Source organism: Mytilus galloprovincialis, chromosome 1 (assembly GCF_965363235.1).
Source record: "Mytilus galloprovincialis chromosome 1, xbMytGall1.hap1.1, whole genome shotgun sequence".
NCBI lineage: Eukaryota > Metazoa > Mollusca > Bivalvia > Mytilida > Mytilidae > Mytilus > Mytilus galloprovincialis.
Window position 1 is genome coordinate 41,674,347 of NC_134838.1, and position 18,283 is coordinate 41,692,629.

At 32.1% G+C, this 18,283-nt stretch overlaps 1 protein-coding gene and 1 long non-coding RNA gene across 2 annotated transcripts; both read right to left on the reverse strand.

Moving 5' to 3' along the window:
- Positions 1-506: 506 nt before the first annotated feature.
- LOC143074764 (uncharacterized) lies at positions 507-4,303 on the reverse strand. The gene is made up of 2 exons (XR_012978070.1): positions 3,201-4,303; positions 507-1,844 (listed from the first exon to the last, which is right to left on the reverse strand). It is a non-coding gene; the product is annotated as an uncharacterized LOC143074764 (long non-coding RNA).
- Positions 4,304-4,529: 226 nt separating this feature from the next.
- Positions 4,530-16,968, reverse strand: LOC143074751 (uncharacterized). Its single transcript, XM_076250050.1, has 2 exons — positions 16,930-16,968; positions 4,530-7,010 (listed from the first exon to the last, which is right to left on the reverse strand). Exon 2 carries the CDS (start codon positions 6,990-6,992, stop codon positions 4,881-4,883), a length of 2,112 nt encoding a protein of 703 aa, XP_076106165.1. The 5' UTR covers positions 6,993-7,010; positions 16,930-16,968; the 3' UTR covers positions 4,530-4,880.
- Positions 16,969-18,283: the final 1,315 nt, after the last annotated feature.

Consider the following 18,283-nt stretch of genomic DNA (forward strand, 5'->3'; position numbering starts at 1 on the left):
TTGTAATGGCGTTTGCTCATTGTTGAAGCCCGTATGTCTATGATGACATGTAGCACCTTTCTTGAAACATTACGCGTTGATCTTTTGGTGAATAGTTGTTTCATTGGCAATCCAACCACATCTTCTTATTTTCATATTCAGTAATTCAAAGAACGATGTGTTGTTAGCAAACTAGCGATAATCAAAAACGAAAACGGTAAAATTGCATGTGTTTGTGCTATATTTCTATCACGTTTTGTTGTCATCCTTTGTTTTCCTCTTATAGTTGATGACTTTCCTTTGGTTTTATTTTGTAGTCCGGAATTGTTTTTTCTCAGTTAACTTATTACTTTTGAACACAGGTATACTACTGTTGCCTTTATTCATACAGTACATTCTAGTATTAAAATCTGAGGAGATACTTGAAGGCGAAAATGCTTTTTACCGTCAGTTCTATTTTAATTGATGTAAGTCTCTCTCTCTCTTTCATCTTTTTCTATGTATTGTTAATTTATGCAATTCAAGTATTTTAGTATATAAAGTATGTTTATTCATTTAACATCTTCAACAAGCTTTATTTGCAGATAAGTAATTGTCATAATGTTTATGGTGCAATGTTGAATCGACAAAATGTTAATGACATGATAATCTAGTATACTATATTTGTGACTTTAATTTACACTCTAAATAAAATAATCATATTGTAAAACTTTATGAGCATTCTGAATTACCAAGTTTAAGATAAAAAGATGTTACAATTTTAGATAATACTTAAATGAGATGATCAATATCCAAACATTCATCATCAGTTTGCCATTTTACACACTCAATCTGAAGCAGGTGTTTTCTCATAACTGCTTGCATAGGCTGCTCACACAATGCTTGGATTGCCACGCATTTACACAAAGAAGAGAGAGAAGCGCCTAGCATCTTTGTTGGCGATTGAAGCATACAAAGTGAATATCCACCAGTAGTTTCGCATCTTAAAATCTTATATTTGCCATAAAAATCGCAAAGTTGGCGGTGAAATTTCTTGTAATCTTCACCGAATATTATCATAAGGTTTCGATATTCTTCAAGTCTATTTTTATCAGATTTTACGTCTTCCATTTGGGTCTTGATTTGTTGTTTCTTTTTGTTTGCACTTTCCAACTTGTTTTCTACTTCAGTTTTAGCCTTTTTTGCCTTTTCCAGCGCTAGTTCACTCGATTGCACTTCATTACGAGCAGAACTACAATTATTTGAACACAACGAGACTGCTTCTTCAAGGGCTGTGATGCCTACTATTCCTGTTCCAAGACCGGCTGCCATTCCAACTATACCCACGGGTGGAACGAATATTGTAAGGAAAGCCGAGACTAATGTTGTTGATACGCCAGCTGCAACGGTTGCTTCTTGGGTTGTTTTTGCGTCATCGAGCTTACGCCTTGCATCAGAGAGTGCGTTTTCGGCAGCGGACAGATCTTCTCCTTTTCTTCTACATTGATCATTGGCATTGTCTACAGCTTTCTTTGTACCCTGTAACTCTTTCTCCAACTCATTTAGATCCGAATCTATTTCCTTTAATTTGTCATTATTTACCTTCAAATCAGCCACGCATCGCTCGAAGTCGGAATTTATCTGTTGTAATAAACTTTCAGCGTATGTAGACATTTCATCAAATTCCGTTTTTGCCTTTTCAATCAAAGGAAACAGGACTTTAGCTATGTATGTGTCATCATCTTGACATCTACCCCCAGTTATTTCGTTCAAGTGCTGAATAAACACGGATAAATGTTCCAGACCTTTCAACAGAAATTCTAGAACTTTTTCAAAATTGTATTTATATTTCTCATGAATTCTGGCCTGCACTACTGACATATTGCCTGTAATTATAAAGGAACATATAATAACTAAACATGGGAAAAATTTATGATGCCATGAAGTTCATTTTATCAAATACTTGCTTATCGTTCTAGTTCGCTTGAGATAAATCTGTATTTTGGTTAGTTTCGTGTCGTGCAGGTTTTTTTTACTTTCTGTGTACATGGTGCAGTGCTTAGGATACTGTTGTTTTTCTTTTCGTCGATTTTTGTTCGGCTATGGTGTGGTCCGTTTTTCTTTGACAGCCCTTATTGAATTTATAAAAAGTTGTCTTCTTTTTTTAAGTTCATATAAGATTTTGTATTTTCTCGAGCGTCACTGGAGAAAAATAGTTGTCGAAATGCGCATCTGGTCTGTCAATGATTTAACTTGTTCAGAGACAGACATGAAATAATCAGTCATGAATCCAGGATGTTAAAAAAATGGGTAATTGTAGGACGGGCCTTTCGAAAACGTTTTTGGAATTAGTTATCAAAGGTACCAGGTTTATCATTTAATATGCAAGACGCGCGTTTCATCTACATAAGACTCATCAGTAACGCTCAGATCAGAAGAGTTATAAAGCCAACAAAGTACAAAGTTGAAGACCATTGAGGACCCAAAATTCCAAAATGTTGTGCCAAATACGACTAAGGTAATCTGTGCCTGGGATAAAAAAAAAAATCCTTCGTATTTCGAACAATCTTACTTTTTTTAGCAGGATATTTATAAAAATGACTATATAATTGATATTTAAGTAAACACTGAAGTTTTGACTACTGGGCTGGTGATAGCCTCGGGGAAGAAACGTTCATCAGCACTGGTGTCGACCCAGTGGTGTTAATAGTTATCAAAGGTACCAGTCTTATAATTTAATACGCCAGACGAGAACATTGGGACTCGGCTATAAATAGAAGGAAAATGTAATGCAATATATTCGCATGCCGACTGGGTGGTTAAGTGTAGTAAGTGCTTTTTATGTTTGAAAGCATGTTTAATTATCTAGTAAAACTAAAACTAAATTTATGTTTATATATATTATTATCAAACATAGATATTTTTGCAGGCATTATGTTATAATTCTTGAATTGATGATTTAAGTGATCGAACTCTGAAAAGTATTTGGTGTAAGGATTTCAATCGCTATTAATAGTTTCTGTAATACTATGTAAACAAATTTGTTTTCTCTATGTTTTTTACGTTGTTTTTTTGTTGTTGTTGGTGATATGTTTTCATAACAACATATATCGAAACCAATCACATGAAAAGATTAAAATTAGGACACCCTTAATTCTATTCCAAAATAGCTCATGACATTTGCTGTTCCAAACTCATCGTCTTTTCTCGGTACAAGGAAACCTTACTTGTGTTGATTATACCTTATCTCACGTTTAAGATTGTCGCATTGGCAATTATTCCTCATCTTCTTTTTTCATATCAAAAGGTAAGCTTGCATCCCCTTCAATTGATCTTTATTGTCTCGTGTTGTCTCGTTTTGTAATTTTTTTAAACATTTCTTCGTCAATATATATTTCCAAACTTTTCGAGAAATCTACGATGAAAACTTCCTGAAGATTAGAATTTCCGGACAAAAGGTAGAGAAAATAAAACTACTGTGGAATCATTTATTTTCGTGTGTACCAATTTTTGTAGATTGCGGAAAACTTTTTGTGGATATTTGGAATGGTGGTTTTGCCAAAGTTTGCTTATATTACTATGTATAGTTAGCAATTCGATGAACATTGAAATTTGTGGTTCACATGTAATCACAAATCCATAAAATTTAAGACAGAAAAAAATGAATAGTAATGAATCTACAATGAGACAGCAACCAAACCAAAGAACTCTCAGAATGTTTACGTGTATTGTTTAAATTTTCGTTTTAATCTTTTATGCTTAAATATTAAACAATTCTATATAATCACACTTTTATTTTCTAATGTTTTTATAGCAACAATGTTCTGATACAATTGAATTTAACCTATCATATATCTAATCAAGCAGCTAAAAGCAACTTGTGTAATTCCAAAGAGAATCTAATTTCATTTAATGTAATTTCTTTAAAGGGTCACCAGGTGTCGAATTTTTGTTTACCGATTTGACTCAAATTCTCATATTTGATTTATAACAATTTAAACATTTATCCAAACTATTGAAAGTCTTAAATAAACAGTTTACAGGTATGAGCTCGATATTATGTAACTTCGTTTTGTGTGTATTTTAGTCTGGACGCCATCTAATTAACTATCGAGTTGACCTCAGAACAACTTCGATGACCATATAAGCGATATAAGCATACATATAAATATAAAAAGATTAAGCAACTCGTGCAATTAGATTTTTCTAGGTCTGTTAAATTTCATATTATAAATAAATTTATGTTTATCAATGTTTTTACCTGTATAAGAATGACTTTTTTGTGGATCGAATCAGTCAATCAAATGATTTACCTTTGTTTCCCCTTAAAATTTGTTTTTTTTTTCCTTTGCAAGTGAATAAATCATCATCAATTATTCTTATTTTGACAAAATTGAACCACACTGGATGCTAAAAACGAAATATCATTTGATATTTCACTTACATTAATGATTGAACAAAATAAATCTTATATTAGATTTTTTATATATCTCGAAGCTAATGGCCTTTTTATTGAACATTTGTTTGATTGCAAACAATCCAGAAGAAACCAATAACAATAGAAACAAGTGTTAGTGTTAAACGTCAAGTGGTAATTATTACATTCATATCACGACGTATATATATTAATGCCATACATGATTTTATATATATTAGAATTTTGTATATATTATGAAATATTACCACACTTTGTTGAAAGAGTTTAAAATTTTGGGAAATGTCTCACTGATGTAAAAGAGGGACAAAAGACACAAGAGGGACAGTCAAACTCATAAATTGAAAATAAACTGACAACGCCATGGCTAAAAATAAAAAAAGTAATGCTTCTAGGAAATGCGTTAAATTGATAAGCATCATTATATTCGACAATATTTTCCGTCCAAAACGAACAGTCAGATTCTAATTGATTTGAAGTTATTTGATCAGATCATATCATCAATGTCATCATCGGTAAATGCTGCCTTACCAGATGTCACATTCGTTTTTATTTCTTTAATTCTTTCGGGTTCAATTGGAGGCATTGTTTTTTCGATTTCATGAAGTTTTGCGATTCTTTCCTCCACTTTTGCGTTGAATTCCGCTTTCTGTTTCATTACTATAGAGAGTATAGCTTTTTGTGCTTCTTGACAACCATTATGTAGTTCCTCGCGTTTCCTCCTTATTTCATGTTCATCTTTTTTGGGATCCAGAGCTACTAAACGTCCTAAGCATGTGATTCGGTCCATCAAATGTTCATTAGATATTTGAACATATGTCCCAGCAATTGTACGCACTACGTAAGCAACTTGGCTGGCTTTTGATGCTTGTTCAAAGATGACATCCCTAAATATATCAGATAATGGTGCAGCGTTATTCGTCATTTGTATTTCACGGCCCACTGTTGCCTGGTCTACAAAATCCGTCAGAGAAGAGTGCAGACAACATTTGATTAGATTGGACAGCATCTGAAAGAATCGAACAAGTTTTCCCCATTGCTCTCTTACTTCAGCTAATGCCTTAATACCTTTAACTAAAGTTTCACGAATAGTGTCAAAGTCAATCTTCTTTAAGTCAAGTTTTGCCATGTCCATTAAAACTTTTGTCAGTTTTTCATTGGACTCTCGTAACTCATCAGCTGATTTTTCCTGACGTCGTTTTGCATCTCGCAGGGTTTCTTTTGCTAGCTCCGTTTTATAGCGAGCATTCTCAGTCGCTGCTGTAACTGCAGAAGAACTTCCACTCTGTGTAGGCATTTTGGACAAATGAGGTGATTTGTTATCAAGTGGATTCCTTCCAAGTGCTTTGTGTGCCTCTACTTCAAGTTTTTGAGATTCATTCTGAAGGTATTTACATTTGTTAACAGCTTTCGAAACAACAGCATTTCTATCTTCTAAATCTGCCATACTTTTAGCTAGACGTTGGAGCGTATTGCAAATGTCAACAGCATTATCACATAATTGCAATACCCTTTCACGAAGTTCTCCACTATTCACCTCACTGTTGACATGATTTCTAGCTGTGTCAATGAATTGCTGGATGCGACCTAAATCACCATGATTTATCCTTCCCATATCAGGACATTGTTGACCGTTGTCATCAGTTTTACCTGTTGTAATCTCCACAAGCTGGTAGATATACCTGGTGATTGTTGATACTTGAGAGTAGACACGCTGCCGTGATATTTCGTTATCAAAGTACGCATCATCTCTTTCGCCAACTTCATCATTGCCAGCAGATGTTCCTAGTTTCTTCTTTATTCCCTCTGAAATTTTGCTTGGAAAACTAGTAATATTACGTACTCCTTCTATTACTGCTTCACAAACGGCTATTCCAATTAAATCACCTCCTGATGGAATTTTATCAATCGCCTCCTTAAAGTCTGATTGTGCTTCTTTTACCTCCTTGTCCATGTTACTAAGTCTTTTCTCTGTGTTTTTTATTTCTTTCATTCTTGACTCTCTTTCTGTTCTTGCGACTTCAATTGCTATTTCAGTTTCTTTTGTTTTTTCATCATAAACCCCTTTCGTATTAGTAGATGCTTCAAGAAGTTCTCCTGTCAATTCCATAACTCCAATAAATCGGTCTTCAATGGCTTTAGCAAGCAGCAAGCTTTCGTCAGCGATGTTCTGTATTTTGGACAATGACATAGGTAACATTCTCTTTACTTCATCTGGTGTACCTTGCATAAGAAATTTAACGGCATTTTTTACATGACCATCAACGTTACCACTATGAAGACGAATTTGATCCATACTGGTATGTGCCTCATTAAATGCACCCCATCCAGCATTGCTGACTTGGACTAATGATGCTCTGAATGAATTTGGATACCGGAGTAGCTTGAAGCCATCCCTGGGTGGTTTTTCGTCAAGACTAAAATCTGTGTCTGCTGAAATCAATATCAAATCTCCCAACAAAGCAATAGCACATGGAGCTGGTGTTAAGAACTGATCCCAATTGCTGTCTGGTGCCATCATCATCATAGCATCACTTTTTTTGTCATCTCCTTTGCACAAGCTTGCTACAGCTTTATCTATTTTTGCAATTTCATCCATCACTTTCCGTCAAGTTTCCTATAAAATAAATACATTCAGCTGTATGTTTACGGCATATCAGCACTGCCATTTTTGTTAACAGTTTGAAGATATACAAAATACGATATAGATCGTTTATACTGCAATGATACTTTTTGCTCGGTCAAATTGCATTGAACACATATTTATTTGTAATTTATAGTTACTGACCGTAAATAAACTTAAACAATAGTTATCAAAGGTACCAAGCTTATAATTTAATACGTCAGACGCGCGTTTCGTCTAAATTTCGCAAAACAACTACAAAGTTGAAGGGCATTTATGACCCGAAATTCCAAAAAGTTGTGCCAAATACGGCAAGATTAAACAAGGGATACCGGTTCCCGAAAGTGTTATGTCATCCGAACCAAATTCAAAATGGAAATTTCCTTATGTAGACAAAAGTGGATTAAAATATGTTTTATAGCTAGCTAAACTTCTCACTTGTATGGCAATCGCATAGAATTCCAATACATAGACAACAATGTGTGAGCAAAACAAACAGACCTTATATGAAAAGAATGTCAATTAACAGCTGCGCCACGAGCGCATGATACGCCCGTCGTCTTGTGTTTGAAGTTTTATACAATAATCATTAATAGTTTCTGAGATACGGCCCTACATGTGAAAACCCCCCTTTTTTATATTACTCAAAAAATAAATATTGAATCATCACCAAAAAAATTAAAAATCTTCAGATTGGTATAACGTAAAAGTGTGTAAAGTTTTAAGCAATAATCATTAATGGTTTTTGACATACGGTGCGACATGTGAACTCCCCCCTTTTTTTTTACAAAATAAAATGTTGAATCATCACCAAAAAGTGTACAATCTTTAGATTAATATAACTAAGACGTGTGTAAAGTTTTAAGCAATAATCCTAAATCGTTTTTGAGATACGGCGCGACATGTGTAAAAAAACACATCCCTGTTTTAGTTATAAAGTCCGGTCACTCAAAAAGTTTAAATCTTATTTTCACTTAAAAATATTCAGATCGTTTGACAATCATAAGAAACAACTATATTAAGTTTCATGAAATTTGGATAGGTGGTTCTCAAGTTACGGTGCAACATGTGGACACCAGACAGACAGACGGACAGACGGACAGACGGACAGACGGACAGACAGACGGACAGACGGACAGACAGACGGACGCCGGACGTTTGTTTATAATAATACGTCCCTCATCACCAAAAAGTATACAGATCTTTAGATTAATATAGCTAAGCAATGTGTAAAATTTTAAGCAATAATCATAAATCGTTTTTGACATACGGCGCGACATGTGAAAAAACACATTTCTGTTTTAGTTATAAGGTCCCGTAACTCAAAAAGTTTAACTCTTATTTTCACCAAAATGCATACAGATCGTTTGACCAACATTGGAAACAACTATGTAAAGTTTTATGAAATTACGATAAGTGGTTCTCAAGTTACGGGGTGACATGTGCACGCCTGACAGACAGACGGACGCCGGACATTTGAATACCATAAAACGTCCCGTCAAAATTTTGACGTGCGTTTAAAAAGTGGGATACAGTAGTTAACATTGTGTTATAACCTTAACACTGGTGTTAAACTGATAACTGTAACTGGACACTCCCAATATGGCGACAGCAGAAATAGGAAAAATCTTTTCAGTCATTTTTCTCGAATGTAGAATGTTTTTTTTTCAATAGGTACTCAACTGCAATTTTTTCTATACCATTACATCATATTTGAATCGTAACGGTGCACTATAATTGTCTAAACGCTTAGAAAATTGCTGTCGAAAAAAAATGATAATCGTAACTGGATAGTGATTGATTGATATTAACACTTAAAACTGTCTATCTAATAGCATATGATGAAAATATGGTGATGAATTTATCACGGAAACGTTTTAACATCTTATGACATTTCTTTTTTTTTAATGTAAACAGCTACATAATAATAAATCATAAAATTGGAATGGGAACAAGCTTCAACAAATTTGGAAATGGGGGAACACGTACTATGTTAAAATACAGAAAACTCAAGGAACTAGGAATGATACAAAAAATGGGAACGAGAAAATCTTTTAAAATTAAAAGAAATGTCATCATGATCTCTAAATGTTTAGAATTAAAGAAAAATATTGTTTGGTATTTTATTTAAAAAGGGACTTTGAAACAAATGTCACACCTTTTTGAATGTGTAAACAGTTGTATAGCCCATACATATTATAACATTCTCAGCTACTTCATGACCGTGACTGACGTTGAGACATCTCAGAAAATAACTATAAAATTTAACAACATCAATGTAATGATAATATTTATAGCAGAGAAAGGTTGGGATGCTTTGTGTCTTATGAAGTTAAGCACATGTTAACATGGAGTTTATTGGCAAACATAGATTTGTGTTCCTATATAGTCCGAAGATCAAGAAATCAAATTGGTGTGGCCTTACATTTTCTTACAGATATAAAGAATGACTGCAACTTTAAGAAATTATAGCGCTTATTCCGCCATATCAGAAACAAACTAATTCAAGAAATTATGAATACTTGGTATATACAAAGAATGCTGCATACATATGCATGGAAGGTATTGTTGAGAAAAAATATTGAAGATAACAAGGAACATTTTTGTACTTGCATAGGTACCATGTACTTAGTATTTTCTATCAAATGAAAACAAAAATTAGCCTTCCTAATTGTCATTTATTTTCCTGTAGCACTAAATATTTGTTTGATAATCTCTCAAAGTTTTTGTAATTAAACCAGTTTAGACTGTGTTGACCTACATATTATGCCTTTAGAGGTAATTTATCAATACACAATATATCTAATATATATTTGTGTTTTTTTTTAATCCTTTAAATGCTTCGCAAGACTATACGCGCCATGTAGTTAAGGCTAATAAAAACAATAAGCACAAGTAACAAACAATAAACTTGTAACTATTCTAGATCCTTTACCATCCACACTGTTTAAAGAAATTCCTAAAATACATGAGTATTTAATCAAAACATTTTAATTTAATTTTTAAAATCATATATATCAGTGTAAAATAGTACAAAAGTGAATCCACTTGAAATAGTATGAACGGCTATTTTTAACCGGGATACATTTCACTAAAAAAATTAAACTATATATATTTCTATTGAAATATATGGAAAAGGGCAATGTAAACACCAATACAAGTATCAGCTGTTTAATCCGATAATGCAGTTAAGTTACTGATGGAAATTTTTGTTCATTTCGCGCGAAAATTTAGTATAAACGTTCAGTTAATAGCACCCCCTATTTCCCTTTTCAAAATTTGTGGACCCATTCCAGAATATAAACAAAAGGGAACTTATGATGAAGGAGGCTTGTATAGGGCACGGGGCAGGGAGCGGTGTTATTCCTGATGTGCTGCTAAAATAAATATACCCTTTCATATATTGCCGAAGACCAAAAATGTTATCCATTTTATAGCTTATATATTTATATAGGAAGTAACCCACAGCCAGCCCCGTAGTATAGGGAATATTGGATAGGGGAGGTTAATTTTCCCTTTTTATTGATTATGTCGATTGGATATATGCGATGAATCTATGGACGCAGCTCGAGATCTTTTTGTTACGCTGAATGATCTCAAGTCAAAAATCAAAATAGATAATTGTCACCTAAACAAATTGAGCGTAATATTGGCTAAAATTGTCTGTTCTATGGTTGGGTTGGGTTGGGTTGTGGTCTCTTTGGTACATTCCCAATTTCCATTGTCAATTTTACAATTTATAATTTCTCCCTTATCAAAGTTCATCCTTTTTTTTTTTTTTAATAAAATAGATCCTTTATTGCACAATTCTCTGCTGCTTACTTGACTCACAGCATTCAGTCGGGTATCCCTGTAAATTAGTTACTGTTTAACCAGGGAGATTATACAGTAAAATTATTATATATCAAATATGATTAGTTATACAGTAATAATATATAAATACACTGATTTTGACAATTTGGTTTTTTTTACAGTTTCCTCATATTACGTAATTACGGAATTTGTATTATCTTTTGTCTGATATTGTTTATAAGTTTGCAGTTCTCCTGTAGATACTCCTGATTACCCAGTAGGGGTGTTCCTTAGATAGGAAGCTCATACAAGAAAGAAAGAAGTTAATCGTTGACCTTAACCTTGATCTAAACAAGTTCACGTGAAAGTTGAGATGATCGGATGATTAAAGACTGCCACGTGTATAAATTTTATGATGAGCAGGAGGTTCTCATCTAATTTAAGTGTCTCTAATGGTGAGTTTTTGAAATATTTCCAATTGTTTTATTTATGATAATTTTATAGAAAGCATCATTAAGTTCATCCTTGTAAATTTACTTTTAAACAATATGTAATAAGAGCTTCACTCCAGACATAAATTTGATGTCTTCCCATATAGCAAAACTATACTACATTCTCCTCTTAAGTTAGGATGGGAAAAGAAGAATAACTTGTTCCTTTCTATCTCGAAGGTCAGATGTCATATGAATTTCTGCAAGATTTAGTCTGCATTTGTTTCGAACAAAATCTATCATGTACAGATTTATGCCCATGTCAGGCAAATGACATTTGTCAAAATGCAAATACTCATCTGGTTGCAGTTGATGACTACAAAGATATAGATGTATAAGATTTCATTTTTCTGTTTGTACCTTATGAATCATTGCTAGCTATTGAATGAAAATTAGGCAGTCCATAATCTTTTCTAAACAATAAATATAACATCTACTCAATTTTGAAATTGTTGGAAATATAGTAATAATCTATCTAGTGGGGAAAGATATGTAAAACAAACCCTGCCCTATGGTCTCTGACCTTGCCGTGGTTGGTTGGTTTAAACCATAGGAGACCATTCAACGTAGTAGGTAATACCAGCTTCGATCATAATTAAGGTCTTTCCTTTTACTAAAGGGAAAGACCTTACTGTATTTCTTCTGTTTATTATTATTATTATTCTTCCGCTAAACTTTGACAAATTTATCCGCGTTAACCGTAAGACGTGTCGCTTTCATATTCACACTTTGTATCTGTGTCATGAATACCTATCCGGAACTCACCCTGTGAGTCGAAATATTTTGTCGGTTCGGAGTAATCCCTCCGAAACCCAAAAACCTTGTTATCGTTCCAACACCGTAACCGTAATAGGTAGAAAAAAACCGAAGGGTGAAATTTGTTCAGGACCAGACCCCGGTTCTTCGTTACATTTGGATCGAAAGGATTCAAAGACTCATTGGTAGGGTTATGCCCCTCTGAAAATTAACCGGTGTCGGTTGGCCACCAAAACTCAGAAACCGTAAGTCGTAGACACCTAGGATCTTCACCAATCATCATCAATTCATGTATCTTTGAAAAATACCTCAAGGTCAAATTTGTATGTTGACCTTGACCTTTGACCTTACACCTTGTTATGGGATAATCTCAGAAACCATTATACTTACAGAAATTTTAAATAGTGGAAAATGTTTGGGTCATTATGGCGCAACTTTGTTACATTTTGACCGAAGAAATTTGACCTTTCTGTAAGGGGCATAACCCCTGATTTAGGTTTCTGAACAGACAAAATCAGCTTTTACTACATAACCAAAGGTCCTAGACCCATGGGGTCTTCAGCAATGACATTGGGGACTAATGACCTTGACAAAGGTCACAAGGTCAAAGGTCAAGGTCATGTCCCAGTTAGCGAATTATGTGTTTTTGACCTTATTTTGATGATTTTTAGTGTGTTTTAAATGTTTTTAAGGTTGACCTTGACCTTTGACCTTTCAACTTGTTAGTCGATATCTCAAAAACGGTTACTCTTACAGAAATAGTAAACAGTGAAAAATGTTTAAGTGACTGAGGCACAACTTTTTTACATTTTGACCAAAAGGATTTGAAATATTCTTAAGGGGCATAACCCCCGTTAACGGTTTCTGAAAAGGTAAAATTAGCTTTAACCCTTGAACGAAAAGTCCTAGACCCATGGGGTCTTTTACAATGACATTGTTGACCAATGACCTTCACAAAGGTTACAAGGTCAAAAGCCAAGGTCATGTCCAAATTATCGAATTTGTTGTTTTTGTCATTTTTTAACGGTTTTGTGTGTGTTTGAGAGCTTTTCAATGCATTCTACGCCTATTAGAACATGTACCTTACATTTCGAAAAGGAAAGACCTCTCAATTGTTCAAGAACAATTGACATTTTAATTTTCTATTTGTATTTGTTCTTTCTTTCGTGTTTTTGCAATGGTGTTGTCAGCTTGTCTTTACTAAGTTTTTTATAATGTCCCTTTGGTTTCACACGCCTTTTTTGTTTACAATTGTTTTTAAAATACATCTGTGCTGTACATAACCCTCTCCCTTATTTTATTTTTGGAATACTTGTAAACAGCATAGCCAATTGTTGCTCATTTAGTCATCTGTATATGTAGGATGGGGTGTTTTACTTAATTTTAATAGACGTTTTGTTTTTATGACTTTAACCCCCCTTTTTCTCCGTTTGCATTATTTTTTACTTCTGTAAAGCAAAGCAATACACAGAGCTTCATATTCAACCAAGTTTGACGTTAATGTTACACAAATTTCAAAACAAATCATTTGTTTATACACTTTCACAACCAATAACAGAAGTTTGGTATTTACCTAGAAATTGACGAACACATCAAAAGACGTGAAAAACACATTTTGTTTTCGACAAATTATTAAAGTTAAGATCTAAAAAATATCTTTAGATGTTACTTGTGATGAATTAAATACAAAAATTTCAAATTTAGAATTTGAAATAGGTCAAGGTCACTGTTATTTAACAGCTCTTTGAAAATTTCAAATGTGCACCCTATGTGCAAAAAAGTCAATCTAAAGTCATTTTTGGGGATAAAAACATAAAATAAGTTTTAAATGTAGATACAAAAGATATATTTCTATAAAATTGTTGTTTTTATTTTGCTCCAAACGCATATATGTAGGTGAAACCAGCTATCTAAAAGTGACTGTGCATTTTACTGAACTTTTTGCTTTGACCTTTGACCCTGATTTAAAAAAAAACGTGACCAAGACAGACAACGACGACAACGATAGTTCGATGAGGTTAGTTCTCCTCTTTCTAGTGATATAAAATATAGACGTGTGTTATTCCGTTGAGGCAAATCGATAAAATTTGTTGATTGGGGACCCTACTATATATATACTGTAGATTTAATATCTTCGTTAAAGGACTTTTCTCGTTTGATCGAGCGTTAATATAAATAAATATATATATAAGCTAATACGCAAAAAGCATACATTTTAGTAAAGGTACTTTTTTTCTCTTGAACTAAAAGGAGAAATAGTGGTAATATCAAAATAAAAAAGGCCTAAAAAACAGAAATCGCTAAAATTTTTCAAAGTTTAGTTTTATTACAGCTAATTTAAAAAAATATATATAGTTCACCGATGAGTTTAAAAAGATATTTCAATTTTAATGCCAAAAAATGACATTTTTGCACCAAAGGGGGGAATAATTAGAGCTTTTTCAATGAAACATACATTTTAAAAGACATCTTGGGCCAAAGCGAATTGATTTTTTGATTGATTTTTGTACCATATGATAAAGTAACAACTAATAAAGATATAAATAAAATTTGTAATAAACATGATGAAAAATCTTCTTTTTTTCAAATTTTTGCAAAAATGCTTGTTCCCTCGAGCCTCCTTATTAATCATTTATAGACAGTCAAATTTTTGCATTAAACCATATTGCCATTCCCCTTAACAGATTCAGCAATTTGGATATGAACAAAAGGCAATTATTTCTTTTATTTATGTGTGTGTTATTTTTTAAAAGATGCATATTGATATTATAATGCACATTTTCGTAATCTCATTTTTCCGAGAAAAGTTGTGTAAATTAAGGGAGAATGAATTTGAAAAATAAATTAATTTCTTAAAAGTTGTTTTGAAGTGTGTATTAGTTTACAGTAAAACATATTTTCTCGAAATTACTTGTCTATTTATATCTGTCACATTTAGAAATTTCTATAAATAGATAGATGCATTGATCGGCTAAATGATTTATCTATAAAAGACACACTATAAAATATCAATTGAAATGGCGTAAAAGAGGTACAAAAGATACCAGAGGGACAGTCAAACTCATAAATCAAAAATTAAGTGACAACGCCATGGTTAAAAAGAAAAAGACTAAACCAAAAAAGAAAAATAACGAACCCAGGAACACTGACGAATAAATTTGATAAATGAAACCATATAACCTTGGACAAAAAGGTGTTAAATAAAACAATTACTTACTCTGGTAAATTTGAATATAATAATTATGTTGTCAGTTTTTACCGAATGATTATCTTGATCAGTTATTTATGATTTTATAACTTAGATGATGAAGATTAAGGACACATACAACTGCCATTTTTTTTTATGAATACCGATTACATGTTACCAATAAGCTCTCTCATATTGTTATAATTTTGTTTTCTGTAAATTACCTGTTGATAAAATGTGGAAATATTCGAAACAATTATGTTTTTTACACAAAAGAAAGAGTTTAAAACCCTTTGGTTGATATCACTGGAGGTGGACATTTCACCCTCGAGTAATACACAATCTATGTAGTCACCATTTTTGTGTTGACGTGCAATATAATTGATATGTAAATTAAATGTGTATTCACTGTTTATTTTTTTAGTATTGAATTATTAAACAAACTACGATGTTTCCTCCTAAAGAAATAACTTTTTTTTAAGACACTTTAGGTTTTAGTGCTCTCCAATTCGTATATTATATAAAAATAAGGAGATGTGGTATGATTGCAAATGAGACAACTATCAACCAAATTTAAAATGAAGTAATTGTTAGCAATTATATACACATTTACGGTCGTAAATAACGAAAACATATAAATTGTATACTCAGCTATAAAAGGCCCCGACATAAAAAAAAAACCAAATTGAATTGAAAAGAAAATAACTGGCTAACCAATTACAAATCAATTTACGAAAAACAAATATAACATATAGTCCATGATTATTATGCAATCCACTTTAAGGGGGTAGACCTTGGTTCAGGGAGATAACTCTTTAAATCAGTTAAGCGTTTGTAAAAGTCAAGTTCATCAATGTTTTTTAAGCATTTACCTGAAACAGATTAAAAATAATCTATGTAACCTAGAAGCTTAGAATATGTTTTTGAAAATGGTTGATACAAACGTACTGATGATTTTAAGAGTTATTTCCCTTAACCTAGGTCTACCTCCTTAATATACTTAGTATTATTATTTTTGCATCGCCATGAAACCCATGTTTATTAAACATACCATGCTCATGTTCTATTTTACATAAATATATTATATATTATGTTTTGTATTCTGAATTTAGAAACAAAAACAGAAATAATCTTATTAAATACAGACATCTGAATGAATTGCTTGATTATAAATTAGTTGATTTTTTTTTTCAAATGGAAAGTGAACATACTTCAGTTTAATAATAACGGAATAAAAAAACAGCATACCACCGAAAGATGAAAAACTTCGTATTATTCAATATATTATACTTATGATAGTATCATGAAAAAAAATAACACAGTGAATTATATTTGAAACAAGTTACTCAACATCAATCATTTCCACAGTTTTAGATATATCAAAACAAATTCAGAGAGTTACGTTACGTATCTGGGATGACAAATTTAGAATATTAGGAACATTACGAAAATATTTAGACAAACAAAAAAAGAATGATAAAAATCTATAAAGAATATCTTTGGACAAAATCAGAATGTGAATCTTTTAAGACGAATTCCGTTAATAATAATTTAGAGTGTTACGAACATGTTAGAAAATGAATTAAAAATATTGAGATAAAATTCATACAAATTCATTAAAAAAATGTCAAATAATGTTTTAACACCTTTAAAAGAAAATGGAATGCTAGATAACTTTAATGCTTACCTTCTTTCAGTGTTTATAATATAACAATGTATGTCACACCACATATTTCTTAAAACATGATTTAAAACCTTTAACTTGTTTTCTCGTCTTTTAAAGCTGTTAAATTTATAGTCTGCAATTTTCATTGGTTTCTGAATATCTCCACGTGGCAAGGCATTTCCCAAAGGAGTTCGTAAAAATGTACCATTTAATCTTATCTTAGTTTTATCTTAGTCCGATACACTTTTAACTACATCAATGTGGGAAAGCCCTTGTAGTTGTTGTTTGGTGGAAAACTGGTATGTTCACACGTAGATGTTCTATACTCAAAACGTATTTTATTATCTTTGACATAAATTAGATAAAAAGTAGTGCAAAAAAGATATCTAAAGATTTCATAATTTTAATTGAAACAACTTATTACTTTGAAACTTGTCTCCAAATCAATACACTAGTATTTATCAGCATTTTTTTTCTAAAGTTAACATACATCATTAAATGTTTATCTTGTTTTCAGACATCGGTTTTTGGATTAGCAAAGTGAGGGGTGATAATTTTCAACTTTTTTCTTAATAAAGTTTATTCAAAGTTGTCTTGAATTTTGGATTGTTTAATAACTAATACAATATGAATAGTAAAATAAAAGGAGTAGGTTCAGTAAGACCCCTTTTTGGCCCAAAAATACAGCAGTTTTACAAAATTGTGAAAATGTAATCTTTAAGCTATTTTTTGGAAAGTTGAATGCTTCTGCTACATACATATGGGCTGTTTTTGACAATACAATACACAAATATCGCGTACTAGCATCATTAAGTCATGCTAAATTACTGAAATCTTCACAATTTTATCATTTTAGTTAAATTTTAAACAGTTTCCGTCTAAAATAAAAGTGGCCGCATTCGTGTTCATTCATAATATTGAAATGTAAGTTGTATTTGATGAAACTACAAAACATATATGAACGTTGAGAATGAACACGGATACGGCCACTTCCATATTGACAAAAACTATCTGAAAAGTGGTGTTTTTGGCATCTTTGATAGATTTTTCATATTTAAACTAGAATCGAAGCGTTTTTAATGACTACATGAGTAAAAATCTTTCACATAAACTAATCGAATCAATTTAAATAGACACTTAAGTGTTTAAAAAGTGTCCAAAAACTTTCGTTAGATGAACATGAAATTTGAGGCCAAAATGGGCCCTTACCAGACCTACTCCTTTGTAACCTTGTATAAAGATTGATTCTACTTACACATTTGTCAAGTAGTTTGTAGAATAGTTCAAGTTATCAGTTAAACTTGATTACTTGTTTTTGAAATGAATACATCTAAAGTTAAAACGCAATTATAATAATGTTACATAAACATATCAA

Coding starts and splice junctions, on each gene's coding strand:
- LOC143074751 (XM_076250050.1), bottom strand. CDS start 6,992: ATGGATGAAATTGCAAAAATAGATAAAGCTGTAGCAAGCTTGTGCAAA.